The 27,487-nt window shown below is 40.0% G+C and overlaps 2 protein-coding genes across 2 annotated transcripts; both read right to left on the minus strand.

Annotated features, from left to right (window-relative positions):
* LOC309512390 (tripartite motif-containing protein 16-like) lies at positions 1-5,892 on the minus strand. Its single transcript, XM_082187941.1, has 6 exons — positions 5,305-5,892; positions 3,486-3,581; positions 3,157-3,390; positions 2,092-2,251; positions 1,116-1,163; positions 1-868 (listed from the first exon to the last, which is right to left on the minus strand). The coding sequence occupies exons 1-6, from the start codon at positions 5,875-5,877 to the stop codon at positions 348-350; spliced, it is 1,632 nt and encodes a 543-aa protein (XP_082044067.1). The 5' UTR covers positions 5,878-5,892; the 3' UTR covers positions 1-347.
* On the minus strand, positions 1-27,290 carry LOC309512371 (tripartite motif-containing protein 16-like). The gene is made up of 7 exons (XM_082187918.1): positions 26,714-27,290; positions 25,436-25,531; positions 25,107-25,340; positions 23,574-23,733; positions 23,067-23,114; positions 19,685-20,295; positions 1-258 (listed from the first exon to the last, which is right to left on the minus strand). Exons 1-6 carry the CDS (start codon positions 27,284-27,286, stop codon positions 19,775-19,777), a joined length of 1,632 nt encoding a protein of 543 aa, XP_082044044.1. The 5' UTR covers positions 27,287-27,290; the 3' UTR covers positions 1-258; positions 19,685-19,774.
* Between the last annotated feature and the right edge of the window lie 197 nt (positions 27,291-27,487).

Here is a 27,487-nt window from a genome sequence, read left to right on the forward strand (position 1 = left end):
TGTTCATTTTGTTTGTGTTTAATAATTTCAAATGAAAGGTACTTTTAATAGTAATATTACAATTATTATGTATCACTACAATAACAACTAAATGAATATGATTTCCTTCAATACAATTATAGCTTGATAAACACACACACACACACCCACTAACACACATGCACACACACACACACACACCATTCTTACTGTCGGGATTTAATACACACATTTATTCTGTTATTTCTGTGACAGAAGTTAAGATATTAAAGAAAATTAAAATAAGAGTCTCTGTATCTCACTGTTATGATTTATCGTGCAGCTCAAAGTATTCTGGGTAAAATCTCTCTACAATCTGTTCTGAAACATCAACACAGTTTCACTGATGATCCAGAATTAACCCTAAACCCAGAATAGAGCGTCTGAGTGAATGTGGTCTGGACTGTGTGGATGAGGCTCATTGTGTCAGAGACGCTGTAGAAGGACAGAGTTCCTGCACTGTGATCCACATACACTCCTATTCTTCTGCTGATGGACTTTACAGGGAGATCAGTGCGTATCTTATTGTGCCAGAATGAGTAACTGGAGGAAGAGCAGATCAAACTCCAGGACTGATCATTACCTCCAAACCAACACTCAATACCCGATCCCTTCCTGCTGATGCTCTTATATGACACTGATATACACACACCATTCCTAGTCCACTCAATCTCCCAGTAACAGCGTCCACACACACTCTCTCTACACAACACCTGACGATAATGATCAAATCTGTCTGGATGATCAGGATACGGCTGCTCTGTGTCAGTGCCAGTAATCACTCTGTTCCTCTCAGACAGACTGAGGTGTTTATTCACTGTGTTCAGATCCAGAGTGAGCTGATGGGAATCTGATGGAGAGAAAACACATCAGAAACAGGAATTATGAATCTGTCTGATCTTTTAATGTATCTGAACTCTTCATGAATCAATGTTCAATGTATCATCAGTGTCTCAGTACAGCTGACCAAATATCCTGTGCAAATCATCATTTACATGATCAATTATAAAACTCTTCTATCATGATTTATTTCTCCTTCTACAGGAAGAACATGAACACATTCAGTGAGTTTTTCTGCTTGTTTTCTAGTGACTCACATTGTAGGAAGTCGTTCCTGGTCTTGGGATTCATGTTGGTGAAAGTGACTGTGGAAATAAACAGACATGAACAGTGTGAAGAGAAATGACAAGATAAAATACATTAATTTATGAGACATTTCTAATATGATGCTCTATAATATTAGATGATGGACTCATTTCTGAGAGCAGATTAATAATCTCCAGGTGCTTCATTTATAAAACACACACATCGGATTGATCCTAAATTAGGGGTGGTGGTGGTGGTGGTGGTGGTGGTGGTGGTGGTGGTAGGGGTAGGGGTAGGGGTAGGGGTAGGGGTAGGGGTAGGGGTAGGGGTAGGGGTGGTGCAATGGATAAGACACATGCCTTTGGTGTGAGAGACCCGGGGTCGAATCCACTGTGAGACACCAATGTGTCCCTGAGCAAGACACTTAACCCCTAGTTGCTCCAGAGGCGTGCGACCTCTGACATATATAGCAATTGTAAGTCGCTTTGGATAAAAGCGTCAGCTAAATGAATAAATGTAAATGTAAATGTATAGGGAGGAGTAAGAATGTGTGCTGGGGTGTGTATCTCTATGTTTAATGCTTTCCTGTAGCTCAGTGGTTAACAACGCAAGGTTGTGGGTTCGATTGCACATACCTATGTATAAATGTATAGGATAATGCAATGTAAGTCGCTTTGGATAAAAGCGTCTGCCAAATGCATAAATGTAAATTCCATGGATTTCATCCTCCGTCATGTACATAAACGCTTGTCCACGATGATGAGTCCGTATTTCTGAACCATCAAGAGATATTTGTGGCCGTTCTGTAGGAGGATTTGATGGACTTGAATTAATTTATTAATAACTGATTTAAAACTGGGATGCATTTAAGGACATTTTTGTGCAAATGGATGTTTTATAAATCATAGGAACATTTCGGAAACGGTTGTACGTTCAGATTTGGGATCTTTCTCCACACGTCTGTATAAACGAGGCGCAGGACTTTACCTCCGTCTGAGATCTTCTTGATCTCCTCTTTGCAGAAATCCTCCAGTTTGTCTCTCAGCTGACGGACAGATTCTCTCATGCCATCAAAAGAGGAGAGAGAACTGAAGGAAACGTCGGGTTCGTCTGTAGATTCAGGAGGTGCTGAGAGAGACTGGAAACTCTACAGAAAACAGAAATCAAAACTCATCATCTCCACACTTCAGCCAATAACCTGCACTATATCAGATCTGAGCGGCTCTTGTTGACTTGACTTCTCTTCAGTGACTCGCTTCAATCCAGCACTTTCACACAATCAGCACATTCTTCTCATATTCATCATTTAATGCTACAAACTCTAGTCTTTGACACCTAATAATAATATCATTTAAATATATATATACTTAAGAGCAGATTGAATGTAATTTTTTCAGACACTTAATTCTTTTTAAAATCATAATTAAAATTATTATTTTAATTAAATTAATGTCTTTAAAATAAATGTATATTAAATGCAATTACCTAATATTTAGAGAGCTTTTTGACCAACAATTTCAGAATTATTTCTATTGTCTTTGAAATATGGTTAGTTACTGCTGAATGAACTGACACACATTTATGATAAACTAAAATGTACTCAATGTAATTTCTATTGAAAATTGTTTGATTCCTTTTATCAATATTATCAATATTATCAACTTTGAAGATCACCTGACCCAATTTTCTACCCAAAAATATTTTAGTTGAAATAAAAAATTTAATAAAAAAGATTATGAAAAATCTAGTTGGCTGGATATTGATACCATTAAGTTCACTGATTTCATCAAGAGAGAAGAAACCAGAAGGAAAAATGAGTTAATATTTAATGGTAAATTTCCCAGGGCTTTGTAAGTGTGTCTCTTTAAACAGAAGATGATCAGATGAGAGTCTGACTGATGATTATATGATAACACAACACTTGACTGAATCTGACTGAATTCCTGACAACATCTCAGTCAACGGCTCATTCTGCTCTCATGAAATGTTTCTCTGTCATAGCAGGATCTTGCTCAAGTCCACTATGATCCTGTTCTTCTAGATCTCTGTTACCTGCAGGAACTGGATGTGATCTTGTGTGTGTGAAAGCTGCTCCAGCTCAGCGTCTCTCCTCCTCAGATCATTGATCTCCTGCTCCAGTCGCTCCAGTCGTCCTTCAGCTCGACTCACTGCAGTCTTTTCCTGATCTCTGATCCGCTGTGTGACCTCAGAGCGGCTTCTCTCAATGGAGCGGATGATCTCAGTGAAGATCCTCTCACTGTCCTCCACTGCTGTCTGTGCAGAGCGCTGTTACACACACATCACAATCACACAGTGGCTTCAGCACGACTGACAGAGTCCAAACTGAGACGTCTCAAACTTCTCTTCTTCTCCAGACTCACCTTATGAGACTTCACAGCCTCTCTCAGATGCTGAAGATCTTTCTGTCTCTGCTGGATTCTCTGACGGATCTTCATCTGCGTCTCCTTCAGCTGTTTCTGGAGGACAAACCAATGACAGGGAATGACACATAAAACTACTGTCATACAAACATTAAAGTTACATCAATCCAGAGTTGGTGAAGTGGTTAAAGATCTTGCATGGTAAGTTTTTACTGTCTGGTTCAAACCACAGATTCATGGTTTCCTGAAATGAATGTCAGCAGTATTTCATCAGTGCCTAGTTTTATATCATTAGTATCATCATTTACTCTCCCTCATGTCGCTCCAAACCTGTATGACTTTCTGTCTATTGTGAGACACAACAGAAGATATTTAGAAGAATGTCTCAGCTGTTTACAGAGGCCAAATAAAATATGGTGACACGTCAATAACATCAAACCTCATTGGTTCTTTCATGTCACAGTCACATCACTAAATGAGACACATCACAGACACCATGATGTCATGACACAAACACCAGTGAAGTTTGATGTTTTTGATGTCATCATATTTGATTTGGGCTCCACATACATGAGTTTATCAATGATTTGATTTGTGATTAAAAATGTGGCTGTTTTAAAAGTAGCAAATTTTAAAGACTGCACATATTTTTGAAATTATATACTTTAAAAGAATATAATTGTGAAATAAGTGTGAACTGAACGTAATGTTTTCAGACACGTAATTGCATGTTAATTGCTATTAAATGAAAATGTATTTTAGTTTAAAGGGACTCTGTGTAGGAATTTCTCCCATCTAGTGGTGAAATTGTATTTTGCATTCAAATGAATAATGCTCTCCAGCGCCTCACTTTTTCAAATGCGCGTTGCATCTACGGTAGCTGTTATGTACCAAAAAGCTATGACAGGATGTCTTATAATAGCACTTCGAGTTTTTCTTGGTGAAACTGAAACTTGAAACAACGAAAAAAAGATTGTTAGTTATCAATTACTGACTGTGAAAAACATTAACTATGGTAATTAGTAGTAATGCCTTCTTTACTCGTTATATTTTTTGAAGTACGTGCATTGTTAGATATCATCATCATCAGAGGCTATCGTTACTTTACTCAATAGCTGCTATTCATCAAAGAGTCTGTTTAACTTTTAACTATAAATGTTCTACTGTCTATATAACATAGCTGCCAACTTTTGAGTTTTGCTTGGAGTGAGATTTATGGAGGAGCGGGGGGTGGGGGGGATATCTACACAATTGTTTTAATTTGGACTCTGTGCATGCTCTTTGAGACAGTGACCATAGACCTGCATTATATGACTGACAGACAAGAACGGTTTGAACTAAAAATATCAAAATTGAAACTACTGCGGAAAAAAAGACACCTACATCTTGGATGCCCTTGAGGTAAGCTAAAACATACCAAAATTTAATTTCAAAGTGAACTATCCCTTTAAGAGTGACTTTTTGACCCACTTAAGTAAGATTTAAGTATATCATGTAATTTCATAATTCTTTTGAGTTAAATTGAAATATTAAATATTATTAAAATGTACTTTAAAGTAAACCTTTCATTTTACATTATAAAAAAGTGTACTTTATAAAGTGTACTTATAAAACAGTAATATGAAAGTTGACTCTCTTTAAGTGCACTTAAGTGGCCTTTCATTTCATTAATATATTATCTGCAAGTACAGGTTTTTTTAAAATATACTTTTAATTTGAAGTACACTACAAGTGCATGTCAATACACTTAATTTGAGTAAATGAGTGAGTAAATAAAGACACTTTCATTTCTGTGTGATCAATCCCTCTCAGTTCATACCTGTTTCTCTGTCCTCTGTTCTGCAGTTGATACAGTGTTGTGGTTTTTATGTTCACTCTCCTTACACCACACACAGATGCACTGTTGATCAGTGATACAGAACATTTCTAGCTCTTTATCATGTTTACGGCAGATCATGTCCTGCAGTCGTCCAGTGGCATCAATCACTTTGTGTGGTTTACGAGAGTGATATTCCTCATGACGGTCAAGATGAGTTTGACAGTAAGATTCCTGACACATCAGACAGGACTTGACGGCTTTGTATTTACTTCCAGTACAGACGTCACACTGCACGTCTCCAGCTCCAGCGTAACAGTCAGCAGGAAGTTTAGTCTTCTTCAGTTTCTCCACCAGTTCAGCCAGAATGGTGTTTTTCCCTAAAGCAGGTCTTGGACTGAAGGTCTGTCTGCACTGAGGGCAGCTGTAGACTCTCTTCTCATCCTCCTGATCCCAGCAGTCTGTAATACAGATCTTACAGTAACTGTGTCCACAGTGGATAGTCACTGGATCCTTCAGGAGATCCAGACACACTGAACACATGAACTCATCCTGAGAAATTCTGGCTTCTGCCATTTTACTGCATGGATACAGAGAGACACAAACACACAACAGCTCAACAATACTTCAGTTTCTGTTTCTCTGAACTGAGGAGTTGAAATAGTTTCCTGCTTCTGTGTTTGAGTGACGTGTGTAAAACAGGAGTGTCTGTAAATCAGCTTCCTCATTCCTGGTGAAGGAGAGTCACTTTACTGCTGTGTTTATGTGCCCTAGTGGAGTCAAAAACATTGTACGTATACGAGTTCCAAGCACATGAAGAAATCAATACCTTAAATTCTGTGTTATACAGTAGGGAGAGCGGGGTAAGTTGTCACCGATTCATAACAAAATCAAATAGCCACTTTGTGTGACTTCTTCGTCTATAGTCAACTTCCTGTTCACATGTGGTCAAGATCTAATCTGAGGTTAGCACAATTTTCTTATTTTTCTGCTTAAAAAAGTAAAACATTGAATATAGCCTGTTTTTCATGCAATAAACCCTTTAAACTGTGATTTTAAGCTTGTTTTTATTATTATTAATGTTATTATTATTAATAATAATAATTTTGCATGCAGCTGCCACACACAAATATAATTCAATAGCAATTACAATATTTGATGATTTTATTTATTTATTAATTGCAAAACTGTGCAGCCCTTTCCTATATCTCTATCTATCGCCCCCCGGTGACCGGTCCTAGTATAGGTCATAAGCCCCGCCTCCCCGTGTTATTCAACGGGACTTGATACCAACTAAACAATTTAATTACACTTCAAATATCTTTTTTTTCCGAAGGTGGTTTCTGTCTTTTACTGTAGTTTATATAATTTATAGTAATATAGTAATAGTAGTAATATATTATTTAAAATAAGCTTGTTTTTAGTTATTTGATGCTATAAAAATGGTGGTGTGTTATGATTGACAGCTGTGATTGACAGGTTAACTGAGCGAAGTAGTCACTGAAGCACCAACAGACTTTTTTTCGGGATCTTCGGAGGACTGAGGAGATTGGAGCTTTAAATTTAATATCTAAATTTCTATAATTAATTATTTCACACCGAGAGTGAGGGCGGGGCGTTGATTTCACGGCTTTACTTCCTGCTCACAACTGCGCAGGTCTGGTCACGAAATCGCTACTGCGCAGACTCAAGTCCCAAGATGTCAGCGCCATATCGGGACACTGGCGGCTTCACTTCTCACCAATGGAAGAGAGCGAAGGGGTGTCGTCCATATTTTTTTACAGTCTATCTGAGGGATGGAGGTATGGATATCTATCTATACAGATGCACAAACAATATCAAACGTTGTAGATAAAATAGTACTGAATTATGTGTGTTACACACAAGTGTCACAACTAACCCTCTGTCTGTTACAATTAACCCCGCATATGGGTTGTAACAGTTGTAATAAAAGTTGTAACATTTGCACTTCTGTCACTTTCAGTGCAACTGTATGTAAATGGTAGGTCCTAGAAAAAAACTTTAAGTGTTCGTAGCAGAGATGTCTATGTTGCTTGTGTAAATTTTTTGTATTAACCTAACTTAATTTTTTTTTTTTTTTTATTTGAGCCAAAACCAAAATGTGTTAGGTTGTGCCCCGCTCTCTGCTATGTATGTTGCTTGTTTTTAGTAGTTTATTAATTTGAGCAAAATATAAAAATGGCCCATTCTTTTCTTAAGAATTAAACCTGCACCTCCAGTGTGTTTTCTCAGTCCCAAGGCCTTCTATGTACCATAAACGTAGGTGTCTAAATGTAAAATAAATAAATACATAAAAATAGCTTTATAAAACATTTGATCTAACCTTTTATATTCATATATAGTTGGTAGAAATATTTACTTTTTTTTTAGGTAAACATTCTTAGACAGAAAGATTCTCATCTTTGTTGTCTATTTTGAGTATTTAGGATGTAATTTAAAAAAATATTTTTTACAAAGTACTACGACTAGAAATGTATAACTGTTCCAAAAAAGTATTGTCCAGACCTGATCACATCCCAGATAGCAAAATGTGTCGGGCCCACCTCTGGGCCTCATCCTTGCTTCATTCTGGCCCAGTTCTGGCTGGGTCTCCGGCCCAAAACTGGCACAACACACTGAAAACGGACACAAACAATTTCCTCCGGCCCAGATGTGGCCCACACCTTGTAAAATGACTCTTATTTATCAATATGGCCCAGGTCTGGCCCAGGCACTGTAAGACAGATCTGGCTGAGAGTCGGCTGGGTCCCCGGGGACAGATGTGGCCCAGAAACTGGCAGTGAAACACAAATTCAACCATTTAAAAAGATTAAGGGTTTTTATTATAAAATTAACAAATACACTTTAATATAAACATGTATTAACAATGAACACTATGATTTTAACATTTATTAACAACACACTTTTGAAACCACAAAATAACAAGTAAATTATATTGACTGTATATGATTAAAAGAAAAACATCATTCTCTTTCACACACATAAACTATCTTTCACTCTCTTTAACACTAAATAATTTCCTTTTGCAAATGTCGTCACCTTTAAACACATAGCGCTATATGCAGTAAAAACTGTTTCAAAGCAGCTTTACAGGGTTAAACATGAAAATGATCAATGATGCAAACAGAGTTCAGTTTGGCTGTAAAGCTGCTCTAAAAAGAAAATAGTGTCATTGTTCAGCTGAATTCAGTCCAGTGTTGATTCAGTTCTGTTCAATGACTGTATAAAGTATATCAATTATAAAAAGACTATTAAGTTGACATTATCTGCAGACATTATAAGACAGATTTGAGAAGTTGCAAATGCCTAATTGAGGTTGTGCTGCGAATGTGAATGAAAGAATACAAGTTTGTGTCTGTCATTGTATTTCTGTGAATGGCATTTTAACATTTGTAACTACTTGTCTGCTGCTTCATATTCATAATACAGGTTTGTGACTGTTGTTAGCGAAGGCAAATCTCGACATTCAACTTCAGATTTTTATTTTACAGATTTTCACATTGGAGCTGAATGTAAACTTTAGCGTACAAGTACAAATATTTAAGTTTTCAAATTCACATCTACATGTTCTCCAGTTTTGCTAGTCCTTTACCTTCATAAGATCGCGCCGGCGTTGGTGAGAGGGGAGTTGAAGCTGGCCGTTGGGTCTGTGCGGAGGACTGGTCTGGTTCTCGTGGATCTGATCCGATGACTGTGCCGAGGACTGTTGTGTCAACAAGGTCTTCACGGCGTTTGTTTCTAGGTCTCGTCTAGTTGTGATGTTCTCGTCTGGCATTCAGGGCTGTTGTGGTCATCTTAGGGAGCAGGTCCACCATCTGGTGTGGATATGGACTAGATCTGGCTGACTACAGTAACCTTGGGATGAGAATGAGACAGAGACTAATATTAGCGTAGATTACATTCTTCTTTGATGTAATAAGTACATTCGGTGTTATGGGAAGTGTTTAAGGTTTTGCTTGACCTAATTTATGCAGCCTAAGAATACTGTAAGGGATTTGAATTATAGAAATGTGATAGTGTGTTATGTTTATGCTAGGTTATAGAGGTGTGTTTTTAATATAGATTTAAACTGACAGAGTGTGTCTGCCTCCTGATCAACACTAGGAAGACTTATCTTGTGTCGGCCCCTCGATCTGCTGCCAGTTCATGATCCCTCGATCTCCATTTCAGCAGCATTAGCCGTGAGGGTTTCTCTGAACTGCATCTTTTGAATCAAGAAATACATATTTCGAGGTCATTATTAAATCTGAAGCATGCATAGGTTTGATAAATGTTATTGCCCGAGTTTACACAGCAGTTTCGTGTAAAATATCGGTAACACTTTACAATAAGGTCTGATTTGTTAACATTAGTTAATGTGTTAATAACATTACCAATGTTTTATTACAGTATTTATTCATCTTTGTTAACATTAGTTTATAAAAATACAAATGTTCATCATGTGTTCTTGTTAGTTCACAGTGCATTAACTAATGTTAAAAAATACAACCTTTGATTTTAATAATATATTAGTGAATGTCAAAGTGAAAATTAACTAAGATTTATCAATTCTGAAGTATTCTGCATTCTAAGTCTATGTTAACTAATGTTGTTAACTAATATTAACAAATGAAACCTTATTGTAAAGCGTTACTAAGACTGTAAAAGTTTTGGTATCAGATTCCAAACGTTCAGATGAAACTTCAGTTCATGTTCGCTTATAATCATAGTAACATCCCGACTGCAGTAACATGTGAAGTACTACCATTTTAATCACATTATAGTGATATTATTCGCTTTAATATTTTTCTCTCACTCTAAAGTGCACCTGCTCTAAAGCAGATTACGTAACATTCAAGAACACAAGATAAAGATTAATAAGCTGCACTTATCTATAACGCTTCTCCGTTTCAGAGCTCCCCACAGGAGTGTTGCAACAAAATAAATCTTATTTTTCTAGGTTCTAGGGTGAGTGGATATCCGGGGCTTAGCCCAGAGAAATCCATGTATGTGTCAGGATACAAGGGATAAACTTTAAATAAAATGTTTTGAATTCGTTTTTATTTTTATTTTTTTTAAACAAGGTAAATCTTCTCATCATCATAACAGCTCTCCTTTTGATTTTGGCTGCTGGGGAACATGTCCGTATTTAGCATCTTGAACACACTAAATAACTATGTCAGGAATTACTTCTTTCTCCTTCCTTCTGTTCAAGAAGTTATTTGCCACCAGGAGCTCCTCTGACTGCAACTCTATTTTATAATGTCTGGCAAGAATCTTGAGAGAGTCTTCATCAAGAAAGCTGTCTGATGCTGGATGGCAGGCTTGAATGCCCTTCATAAGATCTACTCCTACTCCTACTCCTGAGAAACGGTTGTCAATCTCTTGCATCATTCGGTCAAGGCAAGGGTAGTACAATGTACACATGTGGTCATGTGAAGAACTGATTTCTGAGGTTGTCCTACATGCTGTTTCCACCAATAATCCACCAATAAACCACTAATCATCAAGCCTCTTCTGTTTCTGTCTAAAACCTGCAGAAGGTTCTGGATGTTATTTACCTCACACAAGGCCTTTGTTTTTGAACATAACTCTGTATCTCTCTGAGCTGAGCGTTGTTCTTTAAGAGAGTCGCTGTTTTGTATTGAACTGCTTGTCCCATGTCTACGGTTTCCCCTCTGCAGGAATTTGTGGAGGCCTTCAGTGATGGATAGAAGTCTATGAAACATCATGTAGACAGTGTTAAAGTTGCTGAGTTTGGACCGGAGGCCTACAGCCATTGGTGTTGTAATTTTGTCAAGACATTGCAGAATAGCACAGAAATGGTCAATTACAGCTCTCACAGACTTCACCTGACATGCCCAACGTGTTGTTGACAGCTGTACCAGCTCAGATGATTGTAGTCCAAGCTGTTTTTGAACATCAGTAAACTTTTGGTGATTAACTAGAGATGCACTGAAAAATGAATAAAGGCTCTCCAGTAAATCAAAAAAGTTGGTGGCTTCTGGTATTGCCTTGCATGCATGGCACAGCACAAGATTTAATTCATGTACATAACAGTGAAGGTACGCCGCTTCTGGGTGACGTTCTCTGAAACGGGCCTGTACGCCCCTCACAGCTCCTCTCATGACTGCAGCTCCGTCATATGCTTGTGCAACACACAGAAGATGGTCAATTTTATGTGATTTCAATGTTTGCTCTATTGCACCAGTGATGGATTGTGCATCAAAACCAGACAGTTTGCTGAAACCAAGCACATTTTCCTTGATTCTGCCCTCAGACGTAACGTAACGCACACATACTGCCAGTTGTTCAGAGTGCCTGTCCCGTGCCTCATCTGCCATCAGAGCATACATCTTTGAATTTCTCATTTCTTTTATGATGCTTTCTGTGACCTCTTCTGAAATACATGCAATCATTTCATTTAGCGATGAGTGAGACGGGTAGGGAGCATGGGATGGAGCGTTGTACTGCTGTAGAAATGGGTCAAACTGTGTGAGAAGTTTCATGCACTCAAGGACGTTTCCCTGATTTTGACTCTGGCTCTGTTCATCATGTCCACGGACTGCAATCCCCTGCTTCCCCAGAAATGACGTCACAGCAACAACACGATCTCTCAGTTATTTCTCCTACACTGGCTCTATGAAGCTGTTCTGTAATATCTCCATGTGTTTGAGTTGTTTTGTAGCTCTTCCAGCATGTCATGGAAGCCTTACGAAGACTACTTTGTTCATGCTCTCTGAATGATTCTAAAGCCTTTTTCCAGTTGGAGAAACCTGCACTTGTTAATGTGTCTTTGCTGTTTCGGATATGATGCTTCCCAAAGAGACGACAAGAAAAGCAGAATGCAGAATTTCTGGATACGGAATACTCAAGCCACTGAAATTCATCCGGCCAAGTCTTATTAAAAGCTCTCTGCTGTGTTCCAGATTGGGTAAAGGGAAACTGCTGGAGCTTCACGTGTTTTGGGCCTGTCTCCAGTGTTCCTAGATCATCCCTTTCACCTTCTAAAGCCTCTTCTTTCCTTGCTGACTCATCTGAGACATGGTCAAATAGCAAGCTCAGCTCTATTATTGTTTTAATAAATAGCCTTCACTTAACAACATGATTTTTGTGAGAATAGATAAAAAAAGGTGAATAAAGAATCTCTATAATAACAAAAAAAATCTTCACCCATTCTTTATGCATATATTACATTTTATAGGCTACCTTATTTATACACTCACATACATAATACACACACACAAACACAATTATAAACGCAGGGCTCTATACACTTATATTTTTGAAGGAGCACTTGTACATGCATTTACACAGCACTTACAAATTGCATAAATAATCTTATGAGGCTAATGTCTCAAATATAAAATTTGGAATACAGAAATATGAAATGATGAAAAAATTTGAATGGTACTTTGCCACTAGGTGGCGTCAAGCCACTGCCATAATGAGTGAGTCGGTCAGTCATTTATTCAATCGAGTCGTTCAAAACAGATTATTCATTCAGAAAGAAAAGCAAGAAACTGTTTTTATGAATGCGTCAGTGAATCATTTACTCAAGCAAATTCATTCAGTAAACACCGCTGTGTGCTGCTGCAGAACACAACAACATGCTTTGTTTGGAACCATTTTCGTTAGTTTCACGAAAAGTCTGCCACAGACCATACTAACCAAACATATAACCACTCTAAATACGTACGTGTGTGTGTGTGTGTGTGTGTGTGTGTGTGTGTGTGTGTGTGTCCTCAATTGTTAACTGTTAGATGTTCAAAATGTAAATCAGAGTCAGACACAATGTAAAACCGAATAAGAAATATACTATGATTAAAAGTTACAGATACCTGAAGCTGTTTTATCATGGCGTTTAAGTGCTGGGGGTGTTTTACTTCCTTTTTTTCTTTTTTCTTTTTTTTTTGAAATTTTTTGAAATATCCATTTTAATTTTCAAATAAATTGATCTAGTAAAATACTACATGCCAACAAACCGCCTGGCTCCAAAAGATCTCATTTCATTGGCTGGATCGTACAGACGCTTAACTTCTCATCGATGGTTGGCCAGTGAACTGTCACTAGGCCTATAATGAGTTGTTGTCTCTGCAGATGTAATGCAGCAAACGCGTGGTGGTCAGTTTAGTTCGATTCACAAATAAATGACTCTTTTGAAAGATTAGTGAATCAAATCTGAAAGACTTGCCTATAGGCTATATTAGTCTAACTATGGCGCCGAAAGCGTAACGCTTGTCCAACTCCAATGATTCGATAACTAATCACTCGTTAGGTTAGGTTAGGTTAGGTTAGGTTAGGTTAGGTTAGGTTACTTTATTGGTACCCGTAGGTAAACTAGTTTTACAGTCTGAGAGGCAGGACATCCTTAAAACTTTGTTGACCACAACATAACATGCAACACACAAAACATTAAAACATATAAAAACAAGTAGCCTAGTAAAAGAAAAAAGGAGCAACAGAGAACAGTACATGACCAGAGTGCTTGTGCGTTTTGTGCAAATCATTTTACCGTTTGTTTAACAGAGTGATTGCCGCTGGTACAAAACTGTTTTTAAATCTTGTGGTTCTGTAACCAGGAACTTTTAGCCTCCGTCCAGACGGGAGATACTGGAATTCCCTATTCAGAGGATGTACAGTAGGCTATCTTTTTTGATAGCCATAGCTAGCCGCTGTAGTTGTTTAGCATACAGGGATGTGGGGTGCAGCTGGGACTCCCCAGTCAGCTTACTTGCCCATTTTACAATTTGGTTTAGGCGATTCATGTGCTTGACTGAGACACAACCAAACCATGCCACTAGGGAGAAAGATATGATGGTTTCAATAAAAGCATGATAGAATAATGTCATCATAGTCTTGTCTATATTGAAATGGTATAATTTTCTCAAACAGTATAGATGCTGTTGTCCTTTTTTACAGACAGCCTCACAATTCTCCTGGAAATTTAATTTAGAGTCAATAATTGTCCCTAGGTATCTATAGGAGTGTACGCGTCCGTCCTTCGGATGAGACGTTAAACCGAGGTCCTGACTCTCTGTGGTCATTAAAAATCCCAGGATGTCCTTCGAAAAAGAGTAGGGGTGTAACCCCAGCATCCTGGCCAAATTTGCCCCTTGGCCTCTGTCCATCATGGCCTCCTAATCATCCCCATATACTGATTGGCTTCATCGCTCTGTCTCCTCTCCACCAGTAAGCTGGTGTGTGGTGGGCGTTCTGGCGCAGTATAGCTGCCGTCGCATCATCCAAGTGGATGCTGCACATTGGTGGTGGTTGAGAAGATTCCCCCCTTCTATGTAAAGCGCTTTGAGGTCTCAGAAAAAGCGCTATATAAATGTAACAAATTAATTATTAATTACTTGATCCACTAGTTGACCATTTATAGTTATAGCCTCATATCCTGGAGTTTTTCCAAAATCAATGTACATATCCTTTGTTTTGGATATGTTCAATTGAAGGTGCGACTCCTCGCACCATTGGACAAAGTCTTCAATTATTGGACCATGGCCTCTATCATTTTTATGGAGCAGACTCACTATAACGGAGTCGTCCGCATATTTAATAATGGTCCTATTTACATATTTGCTCTGACACATGTTTGTATATAGAATGAACAGAAGGGGTGAAAGTACACACCCCTGTGGTGAACCTGTAGAAGAGCAAAGCTGACCAGACAGAGCTCCATTCACCTTTACTCTCTGTGTCCTGTTTGTTAAAAAATCCAGAATCCAACCAACAAGATTACGACAAAAATCATATTGCTCAATAGGACGGTTGGCTAAAATATACGGTTGAATTGTATTAAAAGCATATGAAAAATCAATAAAAAGAATTTGTGCATGGGACCCATTTCCCTCAAGATGTTTGAGGAGCAAATGAAGCAGAGTGAGAGTGGAATCTTCTACACCCCTGCGTGGCTTGTAGGCAAATTGCATGGGATCCAATACATGTTCAGTTATCTTTAAAATATGTGGCCTTATCAATTTTTCTAAATGTTTCATTAAAATTGAAGTGAGAGCGACAGGTCTAAAATCACTGAGAGTTTTAGAACTACTACATTTTGGAACTGGGACCACTACCGCATCCTTCCAAATTTTTGGTACATGTTGCGTCTGCAGGGATTTATTAAAAATATATTGGAATATGTGACTCAGCTCTCTTGTACATGTTTTGATCACACTCCCACAAATGTTATCAGGTCCATGACTTTTATTGATCTTTGTCCTACTAAAGACATTTTCAACATCTTTATATGTGATGTTGAAATATTGATTATCTTTGAGTTTGTGTTGGAGTCCTTGGACCTCCTGGCTAAAACCAGACTTGTCAAAACGTGTATAAAAAGAGTTAAAAGCATTGGCAAGCTCCGCATCAGATCCAAAACCCTCTGGAAAGACATGGCTACTATTACTATGCTTCTGGGTACCTGCTATTGTTTTCATTCTGGACCAAGCAGAGCCAAGGTTATTTTCAGCTAGACTTTTTTCAAGTTTAGACTTATATCTTTGTTTTGCTTTAAATATCTCACCTTTAAGCTCTTTAGTGGCTACATGTAGATCAGAGGCAGTTCCCTGCTTATGAGCATGTCTTTTTTTTTTCTGTATACTATCTTTTATAGACCTATTCACCCATGGTTTATTATTAGGGTATATCTTTACTTGTTTGCAGGGTATAATCATATCTCAACAAAAGGCCGCATATGAACAAACAGCATCAGTCATTTCATCCAAGTCCTTGCAGGATTCTTTAAAAATATCCCAGTCTGTGCAATCGTAACACTCCTGGAGACACATAACTGATTCCTCAGTCCATTCTTGTACTGCCTTGGTTTGCACTTTTTCCCTTCTCAGGACAGTACGATAAGTGGGGAGGAGTTGTATATAGTTATGGTCTGCGGAGCCCAGTGGGGGGAGTGGCATCGATTTATAAGCGTCCTTTATTGTGCCATAGCAAAGATCCAGTGTCTTTCCTCGCCTGGTAGCACAGGTGAAATACTGGTAAAAATCTCTCAAAGTCTTTTTCAGGGTGACATGGTTAAAGTCGCCTAGGATAAAGTTTGGCACGTCTGGGGAGAGTGACTGTAGTTTCTGCACTACGTCAGAAATCACAGTGCAAGGCGGTGGTGGCATTTGCCCTCGGGTGTATGCATGGGCGTCGGAACCATTGTATACGGGTGGGACAAGACCCACCCACTTTTTAAGACCAATGATATTGGACCCATTTACTTTTACCGTCTCTGATTCAGCGCATTTTTCTGTTCGCTCTTCAGAGCGCCGTCAGTCAAATCCATTCCACTTGAGGAATTCCCTAATAAATTAAACTCCATTTCCGCTGAATCGCTACATTACATTTCTCAATGAGCCGCAACTGACGAAAGTAACCGCCCGTTGTACCCTTCCAGTCAAATATTGCGTTGCAAACATCAATAACAGCTTTAAGTTGTCATTGCTGCTGGCAAATGTCCATGGTATTAGCGGGATAATCCACGGATAGCTGTGCATTTAATGCACGACGTGGAGGCAAAGAACCGCCCGACGTGAAGTGGAGTTTAGTTTACTTTAATTAAAAGGCACCAGAATACATGAAATGGTATTTACTCCAGTAACATTTTTCTGGGGGAGGACCCACCCACTTTTTTTTTTCTTCCGACGCCCATGGGTGTATGTACACGACTGTTAAGAAAATTTGTGGAAACTCCCAAAATGGTCGTAATGACACAGACACAGTTCGATATCGGGCAGGCATATTTTTTCTCTAACTGTCACAGAGGTACAATACCGTCTATTAAAGTACACACATACCCCTCCACCCAGAGTCTTTCCCGTTGCACTGGCCTCCCGGTCCATCCGAACAGGTGATCCAAAGCCGGCAATCCACAGGTCTCGGTCTTGATCCCGGTTGGACAACCAGGTCTCCGTGAAGGCCAGGGCGCAGCATTCCCTGAAATCCTTCTGTAGCTGGACATTTCCCTGGAGTTCATCCACCTTGTTCCTAAGGGTGGATGAACATTCCCCATTATCATCGTGGGCAGGGGGATCCGTCTCATTCCCTGCTTTCTCAGGCGTAGTCTGACGCCTCTGCGTTTTCCCCGCTTCCTCTTTTTTCTCTGCCATGTCGAGGATCCGGACCTATAATCCTTTTGTATACAGTCTGGTAAGTGTAAGGTCATATCTGATACACTAGGCAGGTTCCCAGAGCTAAGATGAAGCGATTGGTCTCTGCTGTACTGTGTTCTTCCTTGGGTAGCTGCCTGCTTTGAATCCTGGGCAAGTAGCAAACATGATAGAATCCATGTCACAACCAGGTAGAAAAGTTCCATTTTTAGGTTGACACCTTCAGTTGGAGACTAGCTGCTCGGTAGGAAGTCTCAGACAAACTTTGTTGGAAAATACGAATTGACTGACTAAATTTGAGCAAACAAAATGGAATATAACTAAATATCATATCATTAGCCAAGATAACAGTGCACTGGATACAGCTCAGCAGCTTTTCTAATAAAAAAAATACACAATCATCCTAAAAAGAGAGCGTAGGCCTTCTCATCAACACCCGTACCTCCGCGACCGAATGAGTATTCTGACGTTACGTAATTATCATCGCAAACATCTAGATATTAAAAAAACACTAGAACAACAAATGAATAAATTTTTTTTTTAAAATGTATCTGAATGATTCCTCTCGAAAACGATGGTGTGCGTCTGCAGGATCTTCCTCAGGATTTAAATGAACCAAAACCTTTTTTCCGGCGGCTGATTTCTTTAATTCTAGTAGTGTTATGTAATCCATATTACAATGTATTGTTTTATCAATTATTTGTCCCACCTCAACTAGAGTGTGGAGCAAGCACTAATATATCCTTTTGGAATTGGGCTTTACTTCTTTCTTCTTCTTTAAAAAAAAAAAAAAAAGACTTTTGATGTCTTATTGTATGCCTGATTTGCTGATGATTAAACATTTTTGACAGATATCAACAGCACTAATGAACAGCTAAACGCACCGCTGTCAAACACATCTTATGATACTTTTGAGACAAATGAACAAAAAGCACACCCGTAACAAAATATTTTAATTGAAAGGCAACACAATGAGGGTTTATGCAAACCCAATCTAATATGTTCTGGCACTAATATTGTCTGTTCTGGGCCACTGCTGCAACATTACATCCAATAGAAACTCAGATCTCAGAAAGGATCTAATCCTTGTAGTTTTCCCCTCTGTCCACATCCCCTGTATTTCACAGTCTTTGTAGAGAGAACTGCATTGAATGCAACAGGAGATTAGATACGGAGATCTGTAGGGCCTTCAATGCTCCTCTGAAAATGTGTTCCAGTTTACCACACCTGATGATAAAAGAAGAGAAGCGTTCATGTGTAAAATATGTTCAGATTTTTATTTGTTTAATTCGAAATGTTCTGGTATCTGTGTTTCCTCAGAATTCACTTTAGTAGTGGTGTGCCACAGCAAGAAAAATTTGAAATTAAAAGAAACACTTATTGTCTAAAACAAAACATTAGTCTATTGTAGGAGTAAATATTATTTTATGATGATTAAAATAATATTAGCACTTGAACCTGGACTTGAATCATAACTTAGGCCCAAACATGGACAGATAAAGGACAAATGAGGAATTGTCACTCAAAAGCTCCACAGCTGCACAAAAATCAAAGAGGAAACAGTGGTAAACTGGTATAGAAAACAATAAATTAGGCGACATCTATGCATTTACATCTATTAGGTGACATCTAACCCATGCATTTACATTTTAATAATGGCAAGTGATCACTCCAGGGCGATCTACTACTGTGAGTGCATCTCTCCATCATAAAAGTGCATCTATCCATGATAAAAGTGCAGATCGATCCATCATAAAAGTGCATCTATCCATCATAAAAGTGCATCTCTCCATCATAAAAGTACATCTCTCCATCATAAAGTGCTCCACTCGGCTCTGTGGGGGTTAATAAAGGCCTTCTGAAGCGAAGCGATCCGTTCGTGTATGGAAATATTTTTGGATGAACAAAAATTAACTAGCAGAATTTGTTTTGATTCAGTTTATTCGCAAATATGAATTGTGAATGATTCATCATTTTTTAATTATCACACACACACTGTTATAACTGTTTATAGTAAATGTATGAATAGCCTATATGTTTATGTTGATGTAAATGTTTAGTATGTATAGTATGCCTTGAGATAATGAAAGCTCTGATTCAATGATTCTTTTGCACCGTCACTCAAAACTGACAACAACTTCATCAAACGTTGTGAAAGTCATTTATTTCTTGTAAAGAGTTCATGATTTCCATCCCTTGTGACCCAATATCTGAAATCTCAGATTTTTTTTCTTTCAGTGAAGTTCATCAGTATGAATGTAATGAAGAGGAAATAAGAGTCTCTGTATCTCACTGTTACTGATTTATCGTGCAGCTCAAAGTATTATGGGTAAAATCTCTCTACAATCTGTTCTGAAACATCAACACAGTTTCACTGATGATCCATAACCAACACTAAACCCAGGATAGAGCGTCTGAGTGAATGTGGTCTGGACTGTGTGGATGGGGCTCATTGTGTCAGAGACGCTGTAGAAGGACATAGTTCCTGCACTGTGATCCACATACACTCCTATTCTTCTGCTGATGGACTTTACAGGGAGAACAGTCTTTATGTTATTGTGCCAGAATGAGTAACTGGAGGAATAGCAATTCAAACTCCAGGACTGATCATTAAATCCAAATCCACACTCATCACCCGATCCCTTCCTGCTGATGCTCTTATATGACACTGATATAAACACACCATTCCCAGTCCACTCAATCTCCCAGTAACAGCGTCCACACACACTCTCTCTACACAACACCTGACGATAACAATCAAATCTGTCTGGATGATCAGGATACAGCTGCTCTGTGCCAGTGACAGTAATCTCTCTGTTCCTCTCAGACAGACTGAGGCGTTTATTCACTGTGTTCAGATCCAGAGTGAGCTGATGGGAATCTGATGGAGAGAAAACACATCAGAAACAGGAATTATGAATCTGTCTGATCTTTTAATGTATCTGAACTCTTCATGAATCAATGTTCAATCTATCATCAGTGTCTCTGTCACGATTCCCACACACAGGAAACAGGGAGATCCAATAGCAGTAAGTATTTATTAAAGGGAAATCCAAAATCAGTAGTCAAATCCAGGCATGGGTCAAATTCCAATATAGCAATCCAAAAACAAAAGACAAGAGCAGACTAGAAACAGACACTGAAGTGGCGTGATAAATACAAGGACTCCGTGACACATACTAAAACAGACAGGGATATATACACAGGGAAATGACAATGCTAATGGGGAATTGGCTGCGGAATTGGCTGAGTGCAATGATTAATGACAAGGGACAGCTGAGTGCAATGAAGAAACAAGGATCGTGGGGAATGTAGTTCAGAAGGTGACAGACACCGTGGGGAAGGAGGACATCTAGTGGTTACCCAGGGAACACAAACCAGACACTGTGACATAACCCCCCCTCTACGGAGCGGCTACCAGACGCTCCAAGACGTGACCGACAAAACAAGAGTCCAGGCGGGAGGTGGACTGGTGGAGGATCAGGGGGAGGGATGGGAGGCCAGGTCCATGGAGGGAAACGGGGACAGGGAGTGAAAGTTCATCGGGCGGCCAGGCCGGAGACGACAGCCCATCGGGCGTCCAGGGCGGAGACGACAGCCCATCGGGCGGCCAGGGCAGAGACGACAGCCCATCGGGCGGCCAGGGCGGAGACGACAGTCCATCGGGCGGCCAGGGCGGAGACAACCCTTCAGGCGGCCAGGGCGGAGACTTTCCCTCGGGCGGCCAGGGCGGAGCGGACAGTTCATCAGGCGGCCACGACCCTTCGGGCGGCCACGGCGGAGACGACCCCTCGGGCGGCCACGGCGGAGACGGCACTGGAACAGACACCGGCTCAGGCACTGGAACAGCCACCGGCTCAGGAACTGGAACCGACACCACCGGTTCAGGAACTGGAACCGACACCACCGGCTCAGGAACTGGAACAGACACCACCGGCTCAGGAACTGGAACAGACACCACCGGCTCAGGAACTGGAACAGACACCACCGGCTCAGGAACTGGAACAGACACCACCGGCTCGGCGGCGGTCATCTTCTCCGAAGACACAGGCTCGGCAGACGTGACGTGAACAGGCTCGGCGGCGGCCATCTTGTCCGAAGACACAGGCTCGGCAGACGTGACGTGAACAGTCTCGGCGGCGGCCATCTTGTCCGAAGACACAGGCTCGGCAGGCATGACGTGAACAGGCTCGGCGGCGGCCATCTTGTCGGAAGACACAGGCTCGGCAGACGTGACGTGAACACTCTCGGCGGCGGCCATCTTGTCCGAAGACCCAGGCTCGGTAGGTGTGACATGAACAGGCTCGGTGGCGGCCATCTTGTCCGAAGACACAGGCTCAGCAGACGTGACGTGAACAATCTCTGTGGCGGCCATCTTGTCTGAAGACACAGGCTCGGCAGACGTAACGTGAATAGTCTCTGGATCGGCAGACGGGACGTGAACGGTCTCTAGCTCGGCAGACGGGACGTGAACGGTCTCTGGCTCGGGAGAACCCATGTGCTTTTTCCATGCCTGCAGAACGGCCAATGCGTAGAAGGTGAAGACAGCCCTCTTGGCCATGGCAGGACTGATGGTGGGAACGGTAGGCTCTGCGATAGTCCTCCTCCTCCGCTGTTTACAAGGTTGTGGCGGTGCTGCCGCCTCTTTGGCCACCACCGGACTTGAGACCCCCGACGTCGGGTCCTCTCGGACCACCGGACTACCGGACTCGGGGCCATCGGACCTGGGACCACCGGAACTGGGACCACCGGAACTGGTACCACCGGAACTGGGACCACCGGACTCGGGACCACCGGACTCGGGACCACCGGACCAGGCATGGAGGAAGTCTTCCTTCTCCTCCTCCGTTTCGGGGCCACCGGAACTGGGACCACCGGAACTGGGACCACCGGAACAGGCTCTGTGCTGGACGGAACCCGTGGCGAATGGGGCCCTGGGCTGGACATCACCAACCCAGGGTCGAAGAGGGGCCAGAGTGGAGAGTGGTGTCGGGACTCCTCTCGACCACCTCCTCTACTGCGGCCTCCACGGGTCCCGCGAAAAATAACCAGTCGGGTTCCCTCAAATAATTCTCTCCTCTCCTGTTCGGTGGCTGGGGAAGAGAAGGTTGAATACATACCGCTGGATCTGTGTGTGACGGAGTCCTTCTGTCACGATTCCCACACACAGGAAACAGGGAGATCCAATAGCAGTAAGTATTTATTAAAGGGAAATCCAAAATGAGTAGTCAAATCCAGGCATGGGTCAAATTCCGATATAGCAATCCAAAAACAAAAGACAAGAGCAGACTAGAAACTAAATATATAATATAATAAATAAATACAAGGACTCCGTGACACATACTAAAACAGACAGGGATATATACACAGGGAAATGACAATGCTAATGGGGAATTGGCTGGGGAATTGGCTGAGTGCAATGAAGAAACAAGGATCGTGACAGACACCGTGGGGAAGGAGGACATCTAGTGGTTACCCAGGGAACACGAACCAGACACTGTGACAGTCTCAGTACAGCTGACCAAATATCCTGTGCAAATCATCATTTACATGATCAATTATAAAACTCTTCTATCATGATTTATTTCTCCTTCTACAGGAAGAACATGAACACATTCAGTGAGTTTTTCTGCTTGTTTTCTAGTGACTCACATTGTAGGAAGTCGTTCCTGGTCTTGGGATTCATGTTGGTGAAAGTGACTGTGGAAATAAACAGACATGAACAGTGTGAAGAGAAATGACAAGATAAAATACATTCAATTCTGAGACATTTCTAATATGATGTTCTATAATATTAGATGATGGACTCATTTCTGAGAGCAGATTAATAATCTCCAGGGGCTTCATTTATAAAACACACACATCGGATTGATCCTAAATTCCATGGATTTCATCCTCCGTCATGTGTGTATAAACACTTGTCCACGATGATGAGTCCGTATTTCTGAACCATCAAGAGATATTTGTGGCCGTTCTGTAGGAGGATTTGATGGACTTGAATTTAATTTATTAATAACTGATTTAAAACTGGAATGCATTTTATTAAATTTTTGTTAAAATAGACGTTTTAACAATCATAGGAACATTTCAGAAACAGTTATACGTTTAGATTTGGGATCTTTCTCCACACGTCTGTATAAACGAGGCGCAGGACTTTACCTCCGTCTGAGATCTTCTTGATCTCCTCTTTGCAGAAATCCTCCAGTTTGTCTCTCAGCTGACGGACAGATTCTCTCATGCCATCAAAAGAGGAGAGAGAACTGAAGGAAACGTCGGGTTCGTCTGTAGATTCAGGAGGTGCTGAGAGAGACTGGAGACTCTACAGAAAACAGAAATCAAAACTCATCTCCACACTTCAGCCAATAACCTGCACTATATCAGATCTGAGCGGCTCTTGTTGACTTGACTTCTCTTCAGTGACTGAGTAAAAGTGATATAAAAAAATAAAAAACCCCACCTAATTACTTCTTGTGGCCTGCGTATTCACAACAAGTACAAATAGCGATGCAGATTAACACTAGACGATTTCCTATGCAGATATTGACTTGGGACTATATTAGGGGGAAGCACAGGTGAAGCACTGCTACTTGGGCGCAGAGATATCACGCCCAAGTAGCAGTGCTTCGCCTGTGCTTCCCCCTAATATAGTCCTTAATATATAAGTCAATATCTGCCTAGGAAATCGCCTAGTGTTAATCTGCATCACTATTTGTACTTGTTGTGAATACGTAGGCCACAAGAAGTAATTAGGTGGGTTTTTAAATTTTTTTATATCACTTTTACTCAGGACATGCTAGCTGGCAACAAAGGATTCCATTCATTGTGCTAAGCTAAGCTAGCGCCGACCCTGTCAAACTAAAACAATGCATGCACTGAGACAAAAATGCATTTGCCCACCTATCTAAATGTAGGAAAGAAAGTGAATAAGCCCTATTTCAAAAAACGGTGGAGTGTTCCTTTAATGCTACAAACTCTAGTATTTGACGCTTAATAATAATATCATTTAAATATATATATACTTAAGAGCAGATTGAATGTAATTTTTTCAGACACTTAATTCTTTTTAAAATCATAATTAAAATTATTATTTTAATTAAATTAATGTCTTTAAAATAAATGTATATTAAATGCAATTAGCTAATATTTAGAGAGCGTTTTGACCAACAATTTCAGAATTATTTCTTGAAATATGGTTAGTTACTGCTGAATGAACTGATACACATTTATGATAAACTAAAATATACTCAATGTAATTTCTATTGGAAATTGTTTGTTTAATTTTATGAACATTATCAATATTATCAACTTTGAAGATCACCTGACCCAATTTCCTCAAATAATTTTAGAAGAAATAAAATATTTCATTAAAAAGATTATGAAAAATCTAGTTGGCTGGATATGGATACCATCAAGTTCACTGATTTCATCAAGACAGAAGAAACCAGAAGGAAAAATGAGTTAATATTTAATGGTAAATTTCCCAGGGCTTTGTAAGTGTGTCTCTTTAAACAGAAGATGATCAGATGAGAGTCTGACTGATGATTATATGATAACACAACACTTGACTGAATCTGACTGAATTCCTGACAACATCTCAGTCAACGGCTCATTCTGCTCTCATGAAATGTTTCTCTGTCATAGCAGGATCTTGCTCAAGTCCACTATGATCCTGTTCCTCTAGATCTCTTTTACCTGCAGGAACTGGATGTGGTCTTGTGTGTGTGAAAGCTGCTCCAGCTCAGCGTCTCTCCTCCTCAGATCATTGATCTCCTGCTCCAGTCGCTCCAGTCGTCCTTCAGCTCGACTCACTGCAGTCTTTTCCTGATCTCTGATCCGCTGTGTGACCTCAGAGCGGCTTCTCTCAATGGAGCGGATGATCTCAGTGAAGATCCTCTCACTGTCCTCCACTGCTGTCTGTGCAGAGCGCTGTTACACACACATCACAATCACACAGTGGCTTCAGCACGACTGACAGAGTCCAAACTGAGACGTCTCAAACTTCTCTTCTTCTCCAGACTCACCTTATGAGACTTCACAGCCTCTCTCAGATGCTGAAGATCTTTCTGTCTCTGCTGGATTCTCTGACGGATCTTCATCTGCGTCTCCTTCAGCTGTTTCTGGAGGACAAACCAATGACAGGGAATGACACATAAAACTACTGTCATACAAACATTAAAGTTACATCAATCCAGAGTTGGTGAAGTGGTTAAAGATCTTGCATGGTAAGTTTTTACTGTCTGGTTCAAACCACAGATTCATGGTTTCCTGAAATGAATGTCAGCAGTATTTCATCAGTGCCTAGTTTTATATCATTAGTATCATCATTTACTCTCCCTCATGTCGCTCCAAACCTGTATGACTTTCTGTCTAGTGTGAGACACAACAGAAGATATTTAGAAGAATGTCTCAGCTGTTTACAGAGGCCAAATAAAATATGGTGACACGTCAATAACATCAAACCTCATTGGTTCTTTCATGTCACAGTCACATGACTAAACACCATGATGTCATGACACAAACACCAGTGAAGTTTGATGTTTCTGATGTCGTCATATTTGATTTGGGCTCCACATACATGAGTTTATTAATTATTTGATTTGTTATAAAAAATTCGGCTCTTTTAAAAGTAGCATATTTTAAAGACTGCACTTATTTTGGAAATTATACACTTTAAAAGAATTAAAAAGAACATAATTGTGAAAAAAGTGTGAACTGAAAATAATGTTTTCAGACACGTAATTGCATATTAATTGCTATTAAATGAAAATGTATTAGTTTAAATGTAAATATAAAGCAATTAGCTGAACTTAAGAGTGACTTTTTGACCCACTTAAGATTTAAGTATATAATGCAATTTCATAATTCTATTGAGTTAAATTGAAATATTAAATATTAATAAAATGTACTTCAAAGTAAAACCTTTAATTTTACATTATAAAAAATTTTACTTTATAAAGTGTACTTATGAAACAGTCATGAAAGTTGACTCTCTTTAAGTGCACTTAAGTGGCCTTTCATTTCATTAATATTATATTATCTGCAAGTACAGTTTTATTTTTTTAAATATACTTTTAATTTGAAGTACACTACAAGTGCATGTCAATACACTTAAGCGTACTCCTTTCTTTAACCACTAGTTGTTTAGATTACTTTTATGCTTTTTCTGATTTTTGGAGCTTGAAACTTTTTTACTCCAAAATGTCATATTTACAATCAAAAGAAGAAACTCAACATGAGTAAATGAGTGAGTAAATAAAGACACTTTCATTTCTGTGTGATCAATCCCTCTCAGTTCATACCTGTTTCTCTGTCCTCTGTGCTGCAGTTGATACAGTGTTGTGGTTTTTATGTTCACTCTCTTTACACCACACACAGATGCACTGTTGATCAGTGATACAGAACATTTCTAGCTCTTTATCATGTTTACGGCAGATCAAGTCCTGCAGTCGTCCAGTGGCATCAATCACTTTGTGTTGCTTACGAGAGAGAAATTCCTCATGACGGTCAAAATGAGTTTGACAGTAAGATTCCTGACACACCAGACAGGACTTGACGGCTTTGTATTTTCTTCCAGTACAGACGTCACACTGCACGTCTCCAGCTCCAGCGTAACAGTCAGCAGGAAGTTTAGTCTTCTTCAGTTTCTCCACCAGTTCAGCCAGAATGGTGTTTTTAGCTAAAGCAGGTCTTGGACTGAAGGTCTGTCTGCACTGAGGGCAGCTGTAGACTCTCTTCTCATCCTCCTGATCCCAGCAGTCTGTAATACAGATCTTACAGTAACTGTGTCCACAGAGGATAGTCACTGGATCCTTCAGGAGATCCAGACACACTGGACACGTGAACTCATTCTGAGAAAATCTGGCTTCTGCCATTTTACTGCATGAATACAGAGAGACACAAACACACAACAGCTCAACAATACTTCAGTTTCTGTTTCTCTGAACTGAGGAGTTGAAATCGTTTCCTGCTTCTGTGTTTGAGTGACGTGTGTAAAACAGGAGTGTCTGTAAAGCAGCTTCCTCATTCCTGGTGAAGGAGAGTCACTTTACTGCTGTGTTTATGTCCCTAGTGGA

Source organism: Leuciscus leuciscus, assembly GCF_965113295.1.
Source record: "Leuciscus leuciscus genome assembly, chromosome: 1".
Lineage (NCBI taxonomy): Eukaryota > Metazoa > Chordata > Actinopteri > Cypriniformes > Leuciscidae > Leuciscus > Leuciscus leuciscus.

Coding starts and splice junctions, on each gene's coding strand:
- LOC309512390 (XM_082187941.1), bottom strand. CDS start 5,877: ATGGCAGAAGCCAGAATTTCTCAGGATGAGTTCATGTGTTCAGTGTGT. Junction 1,164..2,091: donor CAAGAAGATCTCAGACGGAG/GTAAAGTCCTGC, acceptor TTATTTCCACAG/TCACTTTCACCAACATGAAT. Junction 869..1,115: donor CAGGAACGACTTCCTACAAT/GTGAGTCACTAG, acceptor TCTCTCCATCAG/ATTCCCATCAGCTCACTCTG.
- LOC309512371 (XM_082187918.1), bottom strand. CDS start 27,286: ATGGCAGAAGCCAGATTTTCTCAGAATGAGTTCACGTGTCCAGTGTGT. Junction 25,532..26,713: donor CACAGAGGACAGAGAAACAG/GTATGAACTGAG, acceptor TTTGTCCTCCAG/AAACAGCTGAAGGAGACGCA. Junction 23,734..25,106: donor ACCACATCCAGTTCCTGCAG/GTAAAAGAGATC, acceptor TGTTTTCTGTAG/AGTCTCCAGTCTCTCTCAGC.